At 53.4% G+C, this 19310-nt stretch overlaps 2 protein-coding genes and 1 pseudogene across 12 annotated transcripts in view; 2 read left to right on the forward strand and 1 right to left on the reverse strand.

Moving 5' to 3' along the window:
- Positions 1-19310, reverse strand: part of LOC101327360 (NACHT, LRR and PYD domains-containing protein 7-like) — a 120962-nt gene that overhangs the window by 937 nt on the left and 100715 nt on the right. For all 5 annotated transcript variants that reach the window (XM_073796167.1, XM_073796173.1, XM_073796169.1 and 2 more), the window contains one exon: positions 4210-4371. The gene's annotated coding sequence lies outside the window, so the exon portion shown is untranslated. Of the gene's footprint in view, positions 1-4209; positions 4372-19310 lie in introns of those variants that run through there.
- LOC101333314 (leukocyte immunoglobulin-like receptor subfamily B member 3) lies at positions 410-17855 on the forward strand. 7 transcript variants are annotated; one of them, XM_033845807.2, is made up of 14 exons: positions 410-571; positions 731-766; positions 950-1234; positions 1382-1684; positions 1912-2223; positions 2475-2777; positions 4196-4303; positions 4557-4692; positions 4778-4815; positions 5040-5092; positions 5875-6039; positions 6117-9148; positions 10176-10314; positions 17412-17855. In XM_033845807.2, the coding sequence occupies exons 1-12, from the start codon at positions 538-540 to the stop codon at positions 6258-6260; spliced, it is 1917 nt and encodes a 638-aa protein (XP_033701698.1). In that variant the 5' UTR covers positions 410-537; the 3' UTR covers positions 6261-9148; positions 10176-10314; positions 17412-17855. The 7 variants fall into 7 exon arrangements, with proteins under 7 accessions (XP_033701698.1, XP_073652288.1, XP_073652284.1 ...); XM_073796187.1 differs by having other exon boundaries at positions 5875-5919; XM_073796183.1 differs by having other exon boundaries at positions 5878-6039.
- Positions 9608-17241, forward strand: LOC117309208 (leukocyte immunoglobulin-like receptor subfamily A member 6; annotated as a pseudogene).

Here is a 19310-nt window from a genome sequence, read left to right on the forward strand (position 1 = left end):
AACTCACTACCTGCTGTACCTTACTCCGCGCAGAAGGATACTGAGTTCTATTTGTATTATTATCACTTTGTACTCTTAGGATGAGCCCTGAATTTCCCCTGAAGATCCCACCAAGGCACCTTCTAAGTGCTGGAGATGAGGAGACAGTCCTGGATTACCCGGGGGGGGGGGGGGGGGCGGCCACGTTACCACCAAGGTCCTGATGAGTGAAGGAGTGAGGTACAAAGGTCAGAGCCAAGGTCAATGGGACTCAGAAGCAAAAGAAGGAGAGACGCGCCTGCGGGCTTGGAAGATGGGAGGGGCTGAGTCCGGGGACTTGGCAGCCCGCAGAAGGCCGCTGCCCACTCCAGCCTGAGCCCTGTGGAAACTAGTGCCAGGCTTCTGGGGAGGGGCAGTTCCCCTTCCTGTGGGGCTGCTGACGTGACAGCTCCGTGACGGGGAGGACCAGCCTCCCAGTGGACACACCCTCGGGTCTCCGTCCTGAGGGCACTGTGGTCTCCTCCATCTGCACCGCCTGGACCACAGGGACCAGACGCCATGCCCCCCAGCCTCACGGCCCTGCTCTGCCTCGGTGAGATGGAGGAGGGGGAGGGGAAACCCCAGCCAGAGAGGGACCCCTCCCAACAGCCAGGCTGCTCTGTCAGGAGACCCCAGGACTCAGGAGGCTCACGGGTAGGAGAGGCGCTGCTCAGGATTCAGGGCGAACCTCTCACAGGGGTCTCCCTTCCAGGGCTGAGTGTGGGCCTGAGGACCCAGGTGCAGGCAGGTGAGTCTGTCCCCAGGTGTCCCACCTCCCTCCTGATCATGGGGACAAGGGGCCACCCCCAAGCAATGGGGTGGGGAACAGCAGTTCTGGGCTGAAGGAGGGGGAGTCTGGGAGGTTGGGGGCTGAGAGCTGGGGACCTGGGGGTGAGGATGTCTTGTGACCCAGCCTCTGATGTCCTTCCAGGCACCCTCCCCAAACCCACCATCTGGGCTGAGCCAGGCTCTGTGATCCCCTGGGGGAGCCCCGTGACCATCTGGTGTCAGGGGACCCTGGGGGTCCGGGAATTCCATCTGAATAAAGAGGGAAGCTCACCTCCCTGGTACAGAAAGCCCTCACTGGAGCCCGGGGACAAGGGCAACTTCTCCATCTCATACATGACACAGGACTACGCAGGGAGATATCACTGTTACTATCGCAGCCCCACTGGCTGGTCAGAGCGCAGTGGCCCCCTGGAGCTGGTGGTGACAGGTGAGAGGACACTCGGGGGTCCCAGCATTGCGCTCTGGCCTCAGGAAGGGGGTCTGCTCTCAGGGGTGTGTCCCTCTCACAGCCCAGCCCTGGGGGAGGAGAGGGGCGTGTGAGCCCCATTTCACAAGCTCCCTCCTTCTCTCCTAGGGGCCCACAGGAAACCCACCCTCTCAGCCCTGCCTAGCCCTGTGGTGACCTCGGGAGGGACCGTGACCCTCCAGTGTGGCTCATGGGAAGGACTGCACGGGTTCATTCTGACTAAGGAAGGAGAACCCAAGTCCTCCTGGACCCTGGATGCACAGCGAGGCCCCCAGGGGCAGACCCAGGCCCTGTTCCCCGTGGGTCGCGTGACCCCCAGCCACAGGTGGATGTTCAGATGCCACGGCTTTTACAGGGACACCCCGCAGGTGTGGTCGGCCCCCAGTGACCCCCTGGAGCTCCTGGTCCCAGGTGAGGAGGTCCCACCCTGGCCTCACGCACTTTTTGAGGCACGAGACAGATTATTAGATGCTTTTCTCCCAGGATTGTCCCAGATGCGAGGGTGGGGTGAGGGGGGAGCGGGGCGCACAGGACAGAGACACAGAGTGTGAGCGACAGTGAGGCCTGGGGACCAGGATGGGAGAAGGGGCTTCATGGGAGGAACCAGCCCCTACAGCCCAGGGCTGGTCTTCCCCCAGGTGTGTCTGGGAAGCCCTCCCTCCTGACCCCGCAGGGCCCTGTCGTGGCCTCTGGACAGAGCCTGACCCTCCAGTGTCGCTCTGACGTCGGCTATGACAGATTCGCTCTGTCCCAGGAGGGGAGACAGGCCCTCCCCCAGAGCCCTGGCCGGCAGCCCCAGGCTGGGCTCTCTCAGGCCGACTTCCCCCTGGGCACAGTGACCATCACCCACGCGGGCCGGTACAGATGCTACGGTGGACACAACCTCTCCTCCGAGTGGTCGGCCCCCAGTGACCCCCTGGACATCCTGGTGGCCGGTGAGGAGCCAGCGCGTCAGTCAGGGACCCAGACTCTGCACAGGCCCTGCCGGGGGAGCCCCAGCTGGTGATGCTGGGACCAGGCGTGAGGGGTCCCCAGGGAGGGAGGGAGGGAGGGAGACAGAGAGAGACGGGGGTGGGCAGGGAGAGGGAGAGACTCGGAGAAAACAGAGACAGACAGAGATGAGGGGCCTCAGGGAGGACCAGCCGAGTCGCAATTCGGAACCAGGGGGCGGGCAGCCCCTCACCCCTCTTCCTCTCTCTAGGGTGGTTCCCTGACACGCCCTCCCTCTCGGTGCAGCCGGGCCCCCTGGTGGCCTCAGGAGAGAACGTGACCCTGCTGTGTCAGTCAGGGAGCACAAGGGAAACTTTCCTTCTGTTCAAGGAGGGGGCAGCCCAGCCCCCACAGCGTCTTAGATCAAAGTACCGAGGTGGGCATTTCCAGGCCGAATTCTCCATGAGTCCCGTGACCTCAGCCCACAATGGGACCTACAGGTGCTACAGCTCACTCAGCAGTAACCCCTACCTGCTGTCACACGCCAGTGCCCCCCTGGAGCTCGCGGTGTCAGGTGAGGGACCCCAGCCCTGTCCTCTCTGTGTCCCTGTTGTCAGCTCTGAAGGTGACCCCCTTTCTAGGACAGGAGTGAGGGGGGCTCCAAAGGAGAGTCCAGGGAGGGTGATCCGGAGGGGGTCCAGCCTGCAGAGGGACGGAGGGAAACCAGGCCCTCCCGTCCCTGCTGCTTCTCACGTCCCGTCACCAGACTTCTCAGATAGGAGGAGGGGGAAAGCAAGGGCAGCCCCAGAGCAGAGACAGCACCAGAGTGTGAGCAGAGGGGGGATCCCAGGGAAGCCGCAGCCCCTCACCCAACTACAGGCGTTTTGCCAGGATCCTCTGGGGACACCACCACCCACACACAGGGCCCAATTCAAGAGCTGGTGAGCCACTGGGGCCTCTGCCCAATATGTGGACACCTGGCCCCAGGCCTGTCCCTTGAGGTCCTCAGCTGCTCTAAATCCTGACCCAATCTCAGCACAGCTTGTGTCCCAGGGGGGCTGGGAGTCAGGTAGAGATGCTGGAGTGACCACAGGCACCAGGAGCTCTGAGGCTGGTGGATGAAGGGTGGGGGTCATGGAGAGGGAATGACCCCTCGGGGCCCATCCTGGGGGAGGAGCAGTGGGCTGAGGTGGGGAGAAGCAGCCCCCGACCCCCATCTTCTGTCCTGACCCCCGGGAGGCTCTGAAGTTGGGGCCCTTCCCCCCACGGAGCCAGGCCCGCAGACAGGTGAGTGAGGGTCTGTGGGACATGGTGTTGGGCCCAGGGGGGCAGGACTCAGTTATGCCCTTGGTTCAGGCACCTCTGGAGACGCTGACTTGGGCCCCCTTCCCCTGCCTGGGCCTCAGTTTCTCCAAGTGTAAAGGCAGAGAATCGTGGCCCGGAGCTTAGATTTCCTTCAGTTCTGACTTCTGGCTCTGACCCCCAAGGAGAGGAGGCCTCACAGGGAGGCCCCTGAGGATGTGACTGTATGGGGGCCTGTCCCCAGTGCCGCAGTGGTGGTGGCATTGTACGGGGAGGGGGAGGGAAAGATGAAGAGTCCACCGCACATAGCCGGCCCCTCCCCCAGTCCCTGCTGTGATGGGGGAGGGGAGGGTAACAAGGAAGGACCCTCGGCTCCAGATGAGACCCTCGGACAGCCCCCCTGCAGATGAGAAGCCCCCAGAGCACAAAGCTGGTGTCCACCTTGGGCGGGGCACGGCAGGAGGACATCAGGGAGCCCACAGCCCTGGGTTCCAATCCCAGCTCTGCCACCTCCAGACTGGGTCACCTGGGGTTGGTGAATTCCCTCTCTGTGCCTCAGTTTCCTCATCTGTAAAATGGGTGGGGTGGGTTAGAGGAGATGAATGCACAGACCCCAGCACGAGCCTGCACACAGTAGGCGCTCAATTAAATGGCATCTTGGGCTCATGCATGACGTCACTGGTGCCCCAGGTCTCAAATGGTACCTGAACGTCCTGATCGGGGTCTCGGTGGCCTTCGTCCTGCTGCCCCTCGTCCTCCTCGTCCGACACTGGGGTCAGAGCAGACACAAGAAGTCGGGTGAGTAGGGAACAGGGTGACCCAGACCCCTGGAGGTGGTGGGCTTAGGGCACCAGCCGAAGGGAAACCTAAGAGATGGGCAAGGTCAGCTTAGAAAAAGATTGTCCAAAGTCTGAAACTCAAAAATCTAGAAAGAAAACACATACTGTCAGCTGACATGTATAATTTAAGGTATTTTCCTCCTTTTCAATCTCATGAAGTGTTGAAACATGTACGCAAGTATGAGTTCAGGTCTCCTTCTTTCCTCCTGAAGCCCGAGTGAGGGGCAGGGGGCGTAAGAGTCCCAGGGCCGAGCCTCTGTCATCTGCCCCAGCCCAGGGCGAGGCTGATTTCCACCCTCCCGCAGGGGCTGCAGACCCAGAGCCCAAGGACACAGGCCTGCAGAGCAGGTAACTCCCGCCCCGAAGACCCCCAGGCCCGCCCCGCCCGCAGCTCCCCCTCATTCTCCCCCTAACATGCCCGCTTCCTCCCCAGCTCCTGCCCAGCCACCGCCGCCCAGGACCAGGCCCTCTGTGAGCAGAACAGGACGGGGTGGGGGACACAGGGTTCTGGAGGCACCTGTGGGGGGGAGGGGAAGGCTGGGAAGGGGTGGGCTCAGGGGGTGCGCACTGAAACCCCACACTTCCCCTCACCCCTGGGTCTCAGTGGCCCCTTCTGGATGCACTGCGGGGGCTCCAGCCCTGAGGGATCTCAGGGGATCCCACCAAGCGATACACACCCTGTTCTGCCCCAGCAGATGCTGCCGTGAATGACACACAGCCTGAGGACAGGGTGCAGCTGGACCATCCGGTGAGACCCCTACTCCTGTCCAGGCCACCAGAGACCTCCTTGTTGCCAAACTCAGTCCAATGGACACGTCTCTGTCCTCACATCCCAGCTCCAGCAGCGTCCCACACTGACCTCCCCTTCCGGGCTTCCTGGGTCGTCCTGCTGTGACTCCACCCCTCCTGCTTCCTTGTGACCTCATGGCCCCTCCTTCGGGGTCCCCTTTCCTGGCTCCCCGTCCTCTGTCTGACCTTCTGGCGTTGCAGAGAAGCCCCACGTCTCAAGAGGATTTGTGAATAAGTGAATCACCCGAAAGTCCCCAGACCCCCCTTCCTTCATTCACCGAAAAGTGGTGCACAAGGAGAGGACATCCCCCCGGCTCCCTGTAGGTGCTGCAGGTGCAGCAGGGAGCTCACCTGGTGGGTGAGAGGTACTATATGTAAAGAAGCAGGTAGCGTCCTAGAATGCAACGTCCCGATAAGGAAAGTAAAGCAAGAGAAGGTTACAGAGTGCATGGTGGGGGGGCAGCAAGTGCAAAGGTCCTGAGGCAGGGACGTGCTTTTGCAGGAAGATGGCCGTGCGGCTGGAGCCAAATGTGCAAGGGAGATAACGTGTTAATACTGAAATCAGAACCGTAGAAAGAATCCAGAGGCTCCGAGGTGATAGGAGGTCCCCAGAGTTTCCCTCAGGAAAGTGACCTGACCTAAGGTTTTAAAGCATCACTCTGCCAACACAGTGGAAAGCTGACGGAAGGAGATCACAGTGGATCCAGCAAGTCCCCTTTCTGTCCTACTCTCTCCCTCCAGCAGAACAGGCAGGATGCAGACCCCCAGGAGGGGACATACGCCCAGGTGAACCACTCAAGATCAAGACTAAGGCGGGGGGTGGCCACCTCTCCTTCCTCCCTGTCGGGGAGATTGCTGGACACGAAGGACAGACAAGCGGAAGAGGACGAGCAGAGGGACGGTCAGGTGGGTCCCATTCTGTCTGGGCCCCCAGGCTTCCCCCACCCCAACCACACACCCTCCCTCCCTCTCCCCCACCGCAGGCCGCCGCATCTGAAGCCCCCCAGGATGTGACCTATGCCCAGCTGAACCACTCGACCTTCAGACGGGAGACTGCAACCCCTGCCCCCCAGTCAGGGGAGCCCCCAGAAGAGCCCAGCGTGTATGCTGCTCTCGCCATCCGCTAGCCCAGGAAGGACCCAGACCCCACGCTCCAGGGAGGAAGACTGCACGGACCCTGGAAGGCACAGGAGCTGCCTGCCCGCAGTGGACACCGCCTAACGACCAACAGACAGCCTGGACTCCCAACACAGACCACCAGGAGCCCCTGGGACCCTTTGGCAGTCACCTGATTCTACCCTCAAAGATAACTAATATCCTTACATTTGGGAAATAATGCAACAGACTTCTCAAAAATCAATATGTGAGTTGAAAACCAAAATCAAAACGAAAAAAAAACAAACAAAACAGAAGTGGGAAAATGTTTTCAATGAATGATAATGTAAATAATACACATCAAAACATATGAAATGAGAAAATTAACAATCATGACTGAATATATTAGAAAAGGCTTCAAAAAAATCGATGACCTAACATATCATACCAAGACTTCAGGAAAAAATAGCAAATTATTTCAAATGAAGGTAGAAGGTGGGAATAATAATGACAAGGGTAGCTAATAATGAAGACAACCAAAAAGTAGAGAAAATCAATTAAGGCAAAAAATAAACTCATTCTTGAAAACATTCATGAATCCTAGCCACCACAGCCGAGGGAAAAAGAGAGAAGGCTCACACTTCTAATAGCATGAAAGGGATTGCAGACAGCACTACAAATCCTACAGACGTTATAAAGATAGTAACAGAACATTATGAGAAATTTGACGCCAACATACAGAAAATGTAGATGGAATGGAAATCTTCACGTGTACAATTTACTAAATGGATATAAGAATAAATGGAAAATCTACCACCTTATACATTGACTCTAATCAAAACTTACCCACGACTGAACTATATAGAATCTAACAAAGTCAAAATGAAAGAAATAGGAGAATGCTGGTTCCCGGGGTTGGAGCGAGGGGGAAATGGGAAGATATTGGTCAAAGGGCACAAGCTTCCAGTTATAAGATGAATAAGTTCTGGGGATCTAATATACAGCATGGTGGTTACAGCTAATCACACTGTATCCCATTCTTGAGTGTTTTGAAGAGAGCAGATCTCAAATGTTCTCACCAAAAAAAGAAATGGCGACTGTGTGATGGGATGCAGACAAATGCTGTGACGGGCATCACTGCCCGACGTGTAAGTGTGCAGTTCAGGGTGGCTTCACTGGTGATTTCTTCCGAGCACTTATGTACTCGTGAAAGACACAAACACACGCACACACCCCCCCAAATTGCACAAACATTTCCCAAGAACAGAAAAAGAAGAAACATACCTCAACACATCAGATCAGGAAAATATTTACACCAAAACCTGACAAGGGAATTATACATGGGGAAGTCAGAGGAAGATCTCTCACATGAGCTTAGATGGAAATCCCTAAATAAAGTGTACACAAATGAGATGTAGTGATACATTAAAAGGACATTACTTCATGACCATACTGTGGGTTTTTTTTTCGAAGGATAGAGTAACTTAAAATTTTAAAAATCTATCACATAATGCAATACCTTAATAGAACAAATAAAAAATAATCACCTTAATAGATGCAGACAAAGCCTTTGATAAAATATACCAACAATTCCTGGTGAAAATAAAAACACATCAGAAATAGAAGGGAATTCCCTTTCATTGATGAGGGCATGTTTAACAACACCAGACGTCATTTGTACAGGTGAGAACCTGAGGTGCTTTCGTCTACGACTGGCAATGATCCAAGTATGTTCCGTATGACCACTTGTATTCACCAGGGCCCTGGAGGCACCAACCAAGTAAGTGAAACAAAACAAGGCGAGAAGCTCTGAAGTGGATAAGAATAATATTGTATTACTAAGAGACTGCACAGCTGTGTTCGCAGAAAATCCAAAATAATGTAAAGATCTTCTACTCTAATTAAAAAGTTTTCCTGCATCGCTGCATACAAGGTCAATATATAGAATTCAACTGCCTTCGAGACTTCCGGTTCTGGATGGAGATGAAGTAAATGAATGTCTCCCTGTTCCCTGACTTTATACCAGTGACCTGATTGTATACTGCTGCCTTCCAAGAGCCATAAGATAATATATTTGGGCTGTTTTAATCCACCAAGTTTGTGGTAATTTGTGGGACAGGGAAACAATACAACTACTTGAATTTACTTTTGATTAGTGTTTGCATAGTAATTTTTCATCCTTCTACTTTTTTAATGTGGTAGAATATACACACCATGATATTCACCACCACTGAAACATCATTAAAGTGCGAAGTTAGTGGCCTTAAGTACATTTACCATGTTCGCAATCATGACTACTGTCCGTCTTCCAGAACATTTTCATAATCCCAAACAGAAGCTCTGTACCCATTAAGCAAGAACTCCCCATGCCCCCTGAGAACCAGGCACTAGTCATCTCCATTCAAATTCCTGCCGTAGGGAGTCTGGCTACTCTAGGCTGTTCGTGTCGGTGAAATCATACAAAAATGCGACATTCTGTGTCAGCCTTAGTTCACTCTGAATAATGTTTCCAAGGTTCATTCATATTGTTCACTCTTTTACTTTTAACCTATTTACATGTTATATTAGAAGTGAGTTTCTGGGACTTCCCTGGTGGTGCAGTGGCTGGGAATCCTCCTGCCAATGGAGGGAACACGGGTTCGATCCCTGGTCTGGGAGGATCCCACGTGCAACAAGGCCCATGCGCCACAACTATTGAGCCCTCACGCCACAACTACTAAAGCCAGCGCACCTACAGCCCATGCTCCACAACAAGAGAAGCCACTGTGATAAGAGGCCCACGCACCACAATAAGAAGCCGGCGCACCGCAACAGAGAGTAGCCCCCGCTCACCGCAACTACAGACAGCCTGTGCACAGTGATGAAGACCCAACACAGCCAAAAATAAAGAAAGAAATAAATTTATTTTTAAAAAAAAGAAGTGAGTTTCTTATGGACTTCATAGTGTAGGTGGTGGTTGTTTTCTTAAACCAATCTTACAAGCTCTTTTAACTGCTGTGTTTCGCCCATTTACATATAATATTATTAGTGATAACACTGTTATTTAGGTTTGTCATTTTATGTTTTTCAAGTTTTGTCCCCTCTCTTTCTTGTTCTTCTATTTACCCTTTCCTGGGATTTAAAAACACTTTTAGCATACCATTTTAATTTCTCTATTGGTGCTGTAACTGTAAGTCTTTGACTGCTGTTGAAGGGGCTGTTCTAGAGATTATCAGGTACATACCTAACTTTACACAGTAAAGACAGAGCTAGTATTTTACCTCTTCAAGGGAAATGTAGAACCCTTACAAATCTATAGGTCTCTTTATTCTTACCCCTTTATGTTGTAGTTGTTTTATGTGTTCTTGCCACATAGAAGCCCAGGGCTGTGTCGGGGCCTATGGGGCCAGGTCAAGGTGAGTGAGCTGTCCCCACACCTCCTGCTGCAGCTCCACAACCACCACCCCCATCACCTGAGGGGAAAAGAGGAGGTCTGGGCTGACGGCGACCAGTCTGGGGACGGCTATGGAGTGACATCTTGGGAAACTGAGGCCATAAGGGCAACCCTGACACTTCAGGTCCACATCCTTTCAGGACAAATTGAAACCCCACGTGTTCATCTTTGCCTCCTGATTAGATGCAAATGAGACACTGGAGGTGCTCACCTCCAGGTACCGGGACTGGCATGTTTAGTTCCAGAGACTCATTCAAGATCAAAGAGATTACTTAAGCATTTCTGCATCTCCTCACCCATACCCTGTCTTTTTTGTTCTCAGGGGTAACTGACATTCTCAGTCCATCACAAAATAAGTCAGACGCCAACAGTGATGAGTAGCAGAAATGCTCAATTTTGGGTTGGGCTCCGAGGGTCACAACCTGTTAATGGAATGCAGGTGACCTGAGTGGACATATAGGGATCCTGGGGTGATTTGGGTCTGCTCTGACCTCTGTGACCTCTTTTTCCACAGTTCCTAGCCTCACACCCCCAAGACTACCAGTGGAGACTCTCATCCGGATGGGCATGGCCGGCTCAATCCTGCTGGGCCTCAGGATTCTGCTCTTTCAGGCTCAACACGGCCACGGAGGAGCCCAAGATGCAGCCAGGAGGTAAACAGAGGGAACAAAGCCACCATTCGGTGAGTTCGATCCTTGTATGACTAGGAGGTTTGGGAGGCAGATCTGCAATATGAATTGAGGGAACTGTCTGCTGAGAATTTCACGGGGTATCAATGCTGGCATGCAGGAAATGCCTGGGTTGTTGCTGTAGAGACTCTTCCGTAATTAAAGTGTGGTAATTTCCCTCCTTACCATTATTGATTATTCTTGACTACTCCCCTTCTTTTTTTACTCCTGTGATTTGAGGCTACATCCACATCGCAGGTTTGGGTCCACACCTGAAGTCACCTTCATGCTCTGCCACTTTCTTGTAATACATTTTGCTTTATTTCTAATTTTCACACTCACTGGTGTGTGTTATTGACCTCGATCCCTTCAGCCTAGAACCAGAATGTTTTAAGCAACTGAGTAAATGGGTGAAATTCAGGTCTAGTTTAAAACACATAAATCCAAAACCATTTCCGAAAACCCTCTCTGGACCCCCTCAAGGCTTATTCCCCTCTAAAATGATACACGGAAGAGTTTCTGCCAAAATACCATCAGTTTGAATGAGCACGAGGTGGACTTCCCTGGTGGCGCAGTGGTTAAGAATCCACCTGCCAATGCAGGGGACAGGGGTTCAAGCCCTGATCCAGGAAGATCCCACATGCCATGAAGCAACTAAGCCGGTGTGCCACAACTACTGAGCCTGTGCTCTAGAGCCCGTGAGCCACAACTACTGAGCCTGTGTGCCACAGCTACTGAAGCCCACGCACCTGCAGCCCGTGCTCCGCAACAAGAGAAACCACCGCAATGAGAAGCCCACGCACTGCAACAAAGAGTAGCCCTCACTTGCCACAACTAGAGAAAGCCTGTGCGCAGCAATGAAGACCCGACGCAGCCAAAAATAAGTAAGTAAATAAATTTATGAATGGGCGCAAGGTGTTTGAAGCGACAGCCAGGTGGTGAGCTGGCAAACCAGCTCTATGAAAACATCCCTTTTTCTCAGTGTTCTGATTTGTGTACATTATCTGTTGCTTTGATAAGTACTCCCTTCATGCCCAACTTCAAGATGCCCGTTTGAATGCACTGGATACACAGTTGGGAACAGCATCAACTTTCACAAGAATGAGCCAACTGTGGCACCTCGCAGATGACCCTGAGGTCCTTCTATTCTGTAGGTCATAGTAGTTTCCACCTCAATCTTATGCCACGGTTTCAGTGGAATTGTGATGCCCAAATCCCAGTACATTCACATTAGAGGTAAATAGAAAACAGGCATAATCAGTTGTGGGAGACACGCTGAGCCCGACATGAAGGTTTAACATAGGAGATGTGAGTCCAAGCAGGTCGGACACGCCCAGGTCTCTCACATGTATGCATTTCTCCCCTGCTGACCCCTTCACCTTTGCCCCTTAATGATAATTTGGGTGAGTATAGAACGCCTCACTGACAGTTAATTCCTTGACTGTATTTTCCCCATATCTTTTGGCGGTTTCTCCCTTCAATTTCCTTCCCTTTGCTGCGAAATAGCAAGACACATTTCACGTATAGACACGTGCACCCTAGCAATTGTAAGTTCTTGCTACATCTCTGTAAAAGACCAACAATTGGCCTTTCATACTGTCGCAGACATTGTCCTCACTGATTTCATTCTGAAATTCACAATATCCATGGGCCCTGTTCTTTCTACTCCTCATCTACCTCAACTTTCTAATTCCAGTCTCTCTGTACTGCATCCTAAACAAACTCCTCACTATTGTATTCCAAGTTCATAATTGGCTCTTCAGCTGTATCTTCTCCTTGATGGAAAGAATATCTTGAGTGTATTAATGAAAGTATTATTTTTTACCTGTAAGGTGTTTGCCTAATTCATTGCTAAAATCCTATATACTTCTGCAGTATAATCCCTTTTGCTGTTTCCAGAATTTATTTTCTTTCTTTAATTTTTCAGATGTGTAAACATGCTTAAATTGTTTCATATATTCCTAGTATTCTATCTCCTTGGATAGGATAATACAAGTTACTAGCTCTGCAGATAGCCTTCTTAGCACTTTTTCTCAGTATTAGGATTTATCTCTTATGTTCATTCCTAATGCTCAGCTCCCAGACACGTGATTTTCTATACAGAGTTTCTCCCAGGTCTGTCCTGACATTCAGAGATGAAATGGGTGACTTCTTGTGGCTGCCCTGCCCCACAGCATCCGCTCTCTCAAACTCAGCATCTGACTAGGCATGTACCTGGCAGAGATGACCCCAAGTGAGCCTCACACTCACAGGTGGGACAGATATCCATGTACAATTATAATGAATTGAAGCTGTTTTACAACGGCACACAGGACACAGCTCAGTGCTGACCTCGGGGATGGGTCAGTGGGCAGAGATATCCCAGTGCCTGGCCACAAACGAGGTGGAGGGGCAACACCGATTCCAACCTTGACCTGAAGCCCTGACCCCTCCCTGCCTGTGAGGACCTCAGGTCCTTGTCCTTCCACACAGAGGTGGAAACCTCTATTCTAATGACCACTTGCTGGACTCAGGCACTGGTAGTCACTAAGCTTTCACCTCTTTTTTTTGTTGTGGTCCCTTCTCTATTTAAGAAACTGTCATTTCTCTTCTCCTATAATAGACCATGCCTATGTATTTCATAAAAAACATAAGCAGCGGGAATGCCCTGGTGGCGCAGTGGTTAAGAATCCTCCTGCCAATGCAGGGGACACGGGTTTGAGCCCTGGTCTAGGAAGATCCCACATGCCGTGGAGCAACTAAGCCCGTGCACCACAACTACTGCGATGAGCTCTAGAGCCCATGAGCCACAACTACTGAAGCCCGCACACCCAGAGCCCGTGCTTTGCAACAAGAGAAGCCACTGCAATGAGAAGCCCATGCACTGCAACGAAGAGTAGCCCCCACTTGCCAGAACCAGAGAAAGCCCGCGCGCAGCAACGAAGACCCATTGAAGCCAAAAATAAATAAACAACAAAACCCCACCACAAGTAGCATTTCTCAGTGTCAGAGCAGACGGGGGTCGCGAGTGGGCACATCAGTCATCCATCCTGACTGTGGGGTCTGACACCTTCACCCTCTCATACTGGTTAGAAATTAACCAATATTGGGTCCCACCCATGTCCTGGCACCACTGAGCCCACAAACTGTCTGAAGAGTGGGGTTCAAACAACATGCTGAAGGCGAGGAAACTGAGGCTCAGAGACATAACTTCAGGGCTCAAGGCACACGGTGGGAGGATGACGAGGAATACTTAAATTAAATCAGCTTCGTCCCCCAAGTCAGAGCACTGACCCACTCTCTGTCCCATAAAAGTGAAGACAGGAGCATATAGTAAGGAGACAATGCCCAAGGATCAAGGGCCACCGAGCAGGCAGGAACGACTCAGGGGCTTGTTCCCAGGAAGGTGCGGTGGACGCTGTTTCAGGAAAAAGGGAGAAGTCCCTGAAGGGGGCTGAGACAGAAAGCAAACCCACACTCTGGGGCCAGGGGACCACGCATGTTTCCTTCCTTATTTCCCTGAACTTCTCCTCTGTGCTCATTGCCACACTGACCTCCACGGAGCTGTAGGCAGATGTTAAACGTGTCTCTCTGCTGATCTGAGCTCTGCGGTGCAGCAGGAACCTGCAACCTCCCTGAAGCATCGCCAGGGCCTGGGTGACCCCTGTCCATGGTGAGGACCCCACAGGGACCTGCTGATGGACCAGCTGAGGACGAAGGAGATCCAATGGGGAGGCTCTGAGAGGGAAAGACGTGCCTGGGTCACCCTATTATGGAAGGGGCGTCTCAGGAACACACCGGGTCTGTCATGGGAATGAGAGCCAGGCTCCTGGGGAGGGGCAGTTCCCCTTCCTGTGGGGCTGCTGACGTGACAGCCCCGTGACGGGGAGGACCAGCCTCCCAGTGCACACACCCTCGGGTCTCCGTCCTGAGGGCACCGTGGTCTCCTCCATCTGCACCGCCTGGACCACAGGGACGAGACGCCATGCCCCCCAGCCTCACGGCCCTGCTCTGCCTCGGTGAGATGGAGGAGGGGGAGGGGAAGCCCCAGCCAGGGACGGACCCCTCCCCACAGCCAGGCTGCTCTGTCAGGAGACCCCAGGACTCAGGAGGCTCACGGGTAGGAGAGGCGCTGCTCAGGATCAGGGCGAACCTCTCACAGGGGTCTCTCTTCCAGGGCTGAGTGTGGGCCTGAGGACCCAGGTGCAGGCAGGTGAGTCTGTCCCCAGGTGTCCCACCTCCCTACTGATCATGGGGATAAGGGGCCACTCCCAGGCAATAGGGTGGGGAGCAGCGGCTCTGGGCTGAAGGAGGGGGAGCCCGGGAGGTTGGGGGCTGAGAGCTGGGAACCTGGGGTGAGGATGTCTTGTGACCCAGCCTCTGATGTCCTTCCAGGCACCCTCCCCAAACCCACCATCTGGGCTGAGCCAGGCTCTGTGATCCCCTGGGGGAGCCCCGTGACCATCTGGTGTCAGGGGACCCGGGGGGCCCCGGTGATCCGTTTGGATAAAGAGGGAAGCTCACCTCCCTGGGAAATACAGCCCCCACTGGAGCCCGGGGACAAGGGCAAGCTCTCCATCTCACGTATGACACAGGACTACGCAGGGAGATATCACTGTTACTATCGCAGCCCCACTGACTGGTCAGAGAGCAGTGACCCCCTGGAGATGGTGGTGACAGGTGAGAGGACACTCGGGGGTCCCAGCCTCAGGCTCTGCCCGCAGGAAGGGGGTCTGCTCTCAGGGGTCTGTCCCTCTCACAGCCCAGCCCTGGGAGAGGAAAGGGGCGTGTGAGCACCATTTCTCAATCTCCCTCCTTCTCTCCTAGGGGTCCCACAGCAAACCCACCCTCTCAGCCCTGCCGAGCCCTGTGGTGACCTCGGGAGGGAACGTGACCCTCCAGTGCTCGCTCAAGGCATGAGACTGGACGGGTTCATTCTGACTAAGGAAGGAGAACCCAAGTCCTCCTGGACCCTGGATGCACAGCGAGGCCCCCATGGGCAGACCCAGGCCCTGCTTCCCCGTGGGTCGCGTGACCCCCAGCCACAGGTGGATGTTCAGATGCCACGGCTTTTACAGGAACAACCTCCAGGTGTGGTCGGCCCCCAGTGACGCCCCTGGAGCTCCTGGTCTCAGGTGAGGAGGTCTCACCCTGGCCTCACGTACTTCTTCGAGGCACGAGACAGATTATTAGATGCTTTTCTCCCAGGATTGTCCCATTGATGAGAGGCTGGGGTGAGGGAGAAGCGGGGCGCACAGGACAGAGACACAGAGTGTGAGCGACAGTGAGGCCTGGGGCCCAGGATGGGAGAAGGGGCTTCATGGGAAGAACCAGCTCCTACAGCCCAGGGCTGGTCTTCCCCCAGGTGTGTCTGGGAAGCCCTCCCTTCTGACCCCGCAGGGCCCTGTCAGTGGCCTCTGGACAGAGCCTGACCCTCCAGTGTCGCTCTGACGTCGTCGGCTATGACAGATTCGCTCTGTCCCAGGAGGGGAGACAGGCCCTCCCCCAGAGCCCTAGGCCGGCAGCCCCAGGCTGGGCTCTCTCAGGCCGACTTCCCCCTGGGCCCGGTGACCATCACCCACGCGGGCCGGTACAGATGCTACGGTGGACACAACCTCTCCTCCGAGTGGTCGGCCCCCAGTGACCCCCTGGACATCCTGGTGGCAGGTGAGGAGCCAGCGGGTCAGTCAGGGACCCAGACTCTGCACAGGCCCTGCCGGGGGAGCCCCAGCTGGTGATGCTGGGACCAGGCGTGAGGGGTCCCCAGGGAGGGAGGGAGAGAGACAGAGAGAGACGGGGGTGGGCAGGGAGACGGAGAGACTCGGAGAAAACAGAGACAGACAGAGATGAGGGGCCTCAGGGAGGCCCTGCTGAGTCGCAGTTCGGAACCAGGGGGCAGGACAGCCCCTCACCCCCCTTCCTCTCTCTAGGTTCGTTCCCTGACACGCCCTCCCTGCTCGGTGCAGCCGGGCCCCGTGGTGGCCTCAGGAGAGAACGTGACCCTGCTGTGTCAGTCAAGGGAGCACAAAGGAAACTTTCCTTCTGTCCAAGGAGGGGGCAGCCCAGGCCCCACTGCGTCTTAGATCAAAGTACCGAGGTGGGCATTTCCAGGCCGAATTCTCCATGAGTCCCGTGACCTCAGCCCACAATGGGACTTACAGGTGCTACAGCTTACTTCAGCAGTAACCCCTACCTGCTGTCACACGCCAGTGCCCCCCTGGAGCTCGCGGTCTCAGGTGAGGGACCCTGACCCTGTCCTCTCTGACTCAGTCAGCTCAGGGCTCTGTCCCCAGAAATGTCTGAGGTAGTAATGAATGAGGGGACACAGTGGGCCTCTAGAGAGGAGGACATTCAATGGCCCCTGACTCCAAAGTCTCATCACTGGATCCTGGGTCCTCAGCTGTTGAATCAGTGGGAACTCCCAGAAGTAGGAGAATAAGATTATAGGGTTCAATCTCAGATTGAACACAGAACACACAGCACTCAATTATTTCTGTCTTAAGAGACCACTTTTCTCACTGATCCTGAGCACCGGGGGCACAGCCAACACTGTTCCAAAGTGATTCCAAAGCAGGTTTTGAATTCAAAGAACACATGGCGGCTGAGAGAATCCAATGAGGAGAGCAGAGGGAACCTGGCATATTAGAGGAAGGGTTCATTAAGGAACTGTGTAGAAGCTGTAATATGAGAATTGGAGGCATTGAGGACACAGAACCCAGGAGAAGGGCTCGTGTCTCTCCAACTCCTCACTCACACCCTCACTTTACAATTCTCATGAGCAGCTGACACCATCCACCCGCCACAAAACAAGTCAGATCCCACGGGGGATGAAATCACTCAGATATGGGGCTGGGCTCCGAGGGTCATGTCCTGTCAAGGAGAGGCAGGTTCCCTGGGTGGACATCCTGGAGTCTAGGGTGACTGGGATCTGCTCTGACCAGTGTGATCTCTCTGTCCAGAATGCCTACCCTCACACCGCCAAGACTACACAGTGGAGAACTCTCATCCGGATGGTCATGGCCGGCTCAGTCCTGCTGGGCCTCGGGATTCCTGCTCTTTCAGGCTCAACACGGCCACGGAGGACCCCAAGATGCAGCCAGGAGCTGAACACAAGAGGGGACCGTGCACCGTCCGAGTGGTGGAGCCCTGTCACGACCGTATGTGCCCAGGAGGTTCTGGAAGAGAATCTGCAGCACGTGTTGTGTGAACTGTCTGACCAGGGAGGGAGAGATCGTGGTGTGGGTGAAGGAGGAAGGCCCTGGGAGTCCCTGTGGAGGACTGGGCCTCGGATAACCATGGTGCCTTCCCTCCCCACCAGTGATGACTCTCCCTGACTGCCCCGTCCCCTCTCACCCCTGTGACGTGAGGCACATCCCACATGGCAGGTCTGTGTCCACACCTTACACACCTTCATGCTCTGGCCCACTTTCATGTAATATATTTGGTTTTTTTAAATTTCCACATTGGCTGCTGTGTGCTATTGACCTCCATCCCTTCAGTCAGAAACAGAATGTCGTTTAAGTAACTGAATAAACGGGTGAACTTGGGGTCCTGTTTCGAACAGATAAATCCAAAACTCTTCCCTAAAACTCTCTCTGGACCCCTCAAGCCCTTCTCTCCTCGTCAGATGACACCTGGCATCGTTTCTCCAGAAACACCATTAGTGTGAAGGAACACCGTGGCGTTTGAAGTGACAGCCAGCTGCTGTGCTGGTAAACGGGCTTAGGAATTTATCATTTTGTAAAAAGCCCAGATGTGTGGCATTTGTCTCTTTCTTCAGTGTAAATCCTCTCTTCGGGGCTTCCCTGGTGGCTCAGCTGGTTGAGAGTCCGCCTGCCGATGCAGGGGACACGGGTTCGTGCCCCGGTCTGGGAGGATCCCACATGCCGCGGAGCGGCTGGGCCCGTGAGCCATGGCCACTGAGCCTGCGCGTCCAGAGCCTGTGCTCCACAGCGGGAGAGGCCACAGCAGTGAGAGGCCCGCGTACCACAAAAAAAAAAAAAAAAAAAAGCTCTCTTCGTGGCCAACCTCACGGTACGCGTATGAATGCGCTGAGGCAGAGTGGGGAAGTAATGACGTAGAATCGTCTTTCCCAGAGGAACTGAGGCCTGATCCAGCTGGGGCACAGCTCAGTGATGACCCCGATACACACAGACGTGTCCTGTATATAAAGCATCGCGAGTAGATCGTGTCCACTTCAGCTTTATGCCCTGGTTTCCATGAAATTATCCTAGTGCTAGGCCTTTGCATCCTAGTCCGTCCCCATGAGAGGCAAAAGAGAAAACAATGGAAATATCAGCTGTGGGAGAAAACACTGAGCACTTTAAGTCCCAGTACATTACTGGTAGGTGTACTAACTGCCTCAGTCAATTTGGGGAGTAAATAAGAATTATCGGTTAAAAGGAGAGACACACAGCTCTGACCCACAGTTACATAACTTAGGGAAAAGGTGGACATAACCATGAGTATACATTCAGGAGAACTGTGACAGAGGGTCGTTCACTATTAGACAAAATCATAGAAACAGATCTCACCAAAAACTGAATGGACTGTTATACATATGCAACCGAATTTTATATGACAGAAAAATACACAAAGGTAAACGGCTACAATAATACAGATCAATTTTCAAGCCTGATGGTCAGTAAGTAAAGAAAAACTATAAGAGTGTACTTCATTACATCAAATTCAAAAGCAGACAATGTGGGACCCAACTAAACAAAATAAGAATTTAAAGAGGAAGAATAACAATTGATACCAGAGAAATACAAAAAATCATGAGAATACGATAAACAATTCTTTGCTAACAAACTGGACAACCTAGAAGAAATGGACACGTTGTAGGAACATACAGCCCACCACAACTGAATCGAGGAGAAATAGTTAACTTTGAATAGACTGATCACTACGACTGAAATAGAATCTGGCATGGACACATATACACTACCAAATGTAAAACAGATAGCTAGTGGGAAGCAGCCGCATAGCACAGGGAGATCAGC

This window comes from Tursiops truncatus, chromosome 19 (genome assembly GCF_011762595.2).
Source record: "Tursiops truncatus isolate mTurTru1 chromosome 19, mTurTru1.mat.Y, whole genome shotgun sequence".
Taxonomy (NCBI): Eukaryota; Metazoa; Chordata; class Mammalia; order Artiodactyla; family Delphinidae; genus Tursiops; species Tursiops truncatus.

Excerpts from the sequence above, each read along its gene's own strand:
- LOC101333314 (XM_033845807.2), top strand. The coding sequence starts at position 538 with ATGCCCCCCAGCCTCACGGCCCTGCTCTGCCTCG. Across the intron at positions 1,235-1,381 it reads CCTGGAGCTGGTGGTGACAG|GGGCCCACAGGAAACCCACC; the intron begins GTGAGAGGACAC and ends CTTCTCTCCTAG. Across the intron at positions 2,778-4,195 it reads CCTGGAGCTCGCGGTGTCAG|GTCTCAAATGGTACCTGAAC; the intron begins GTGAGGGACCCC and ends CTGGTGCCCCAG.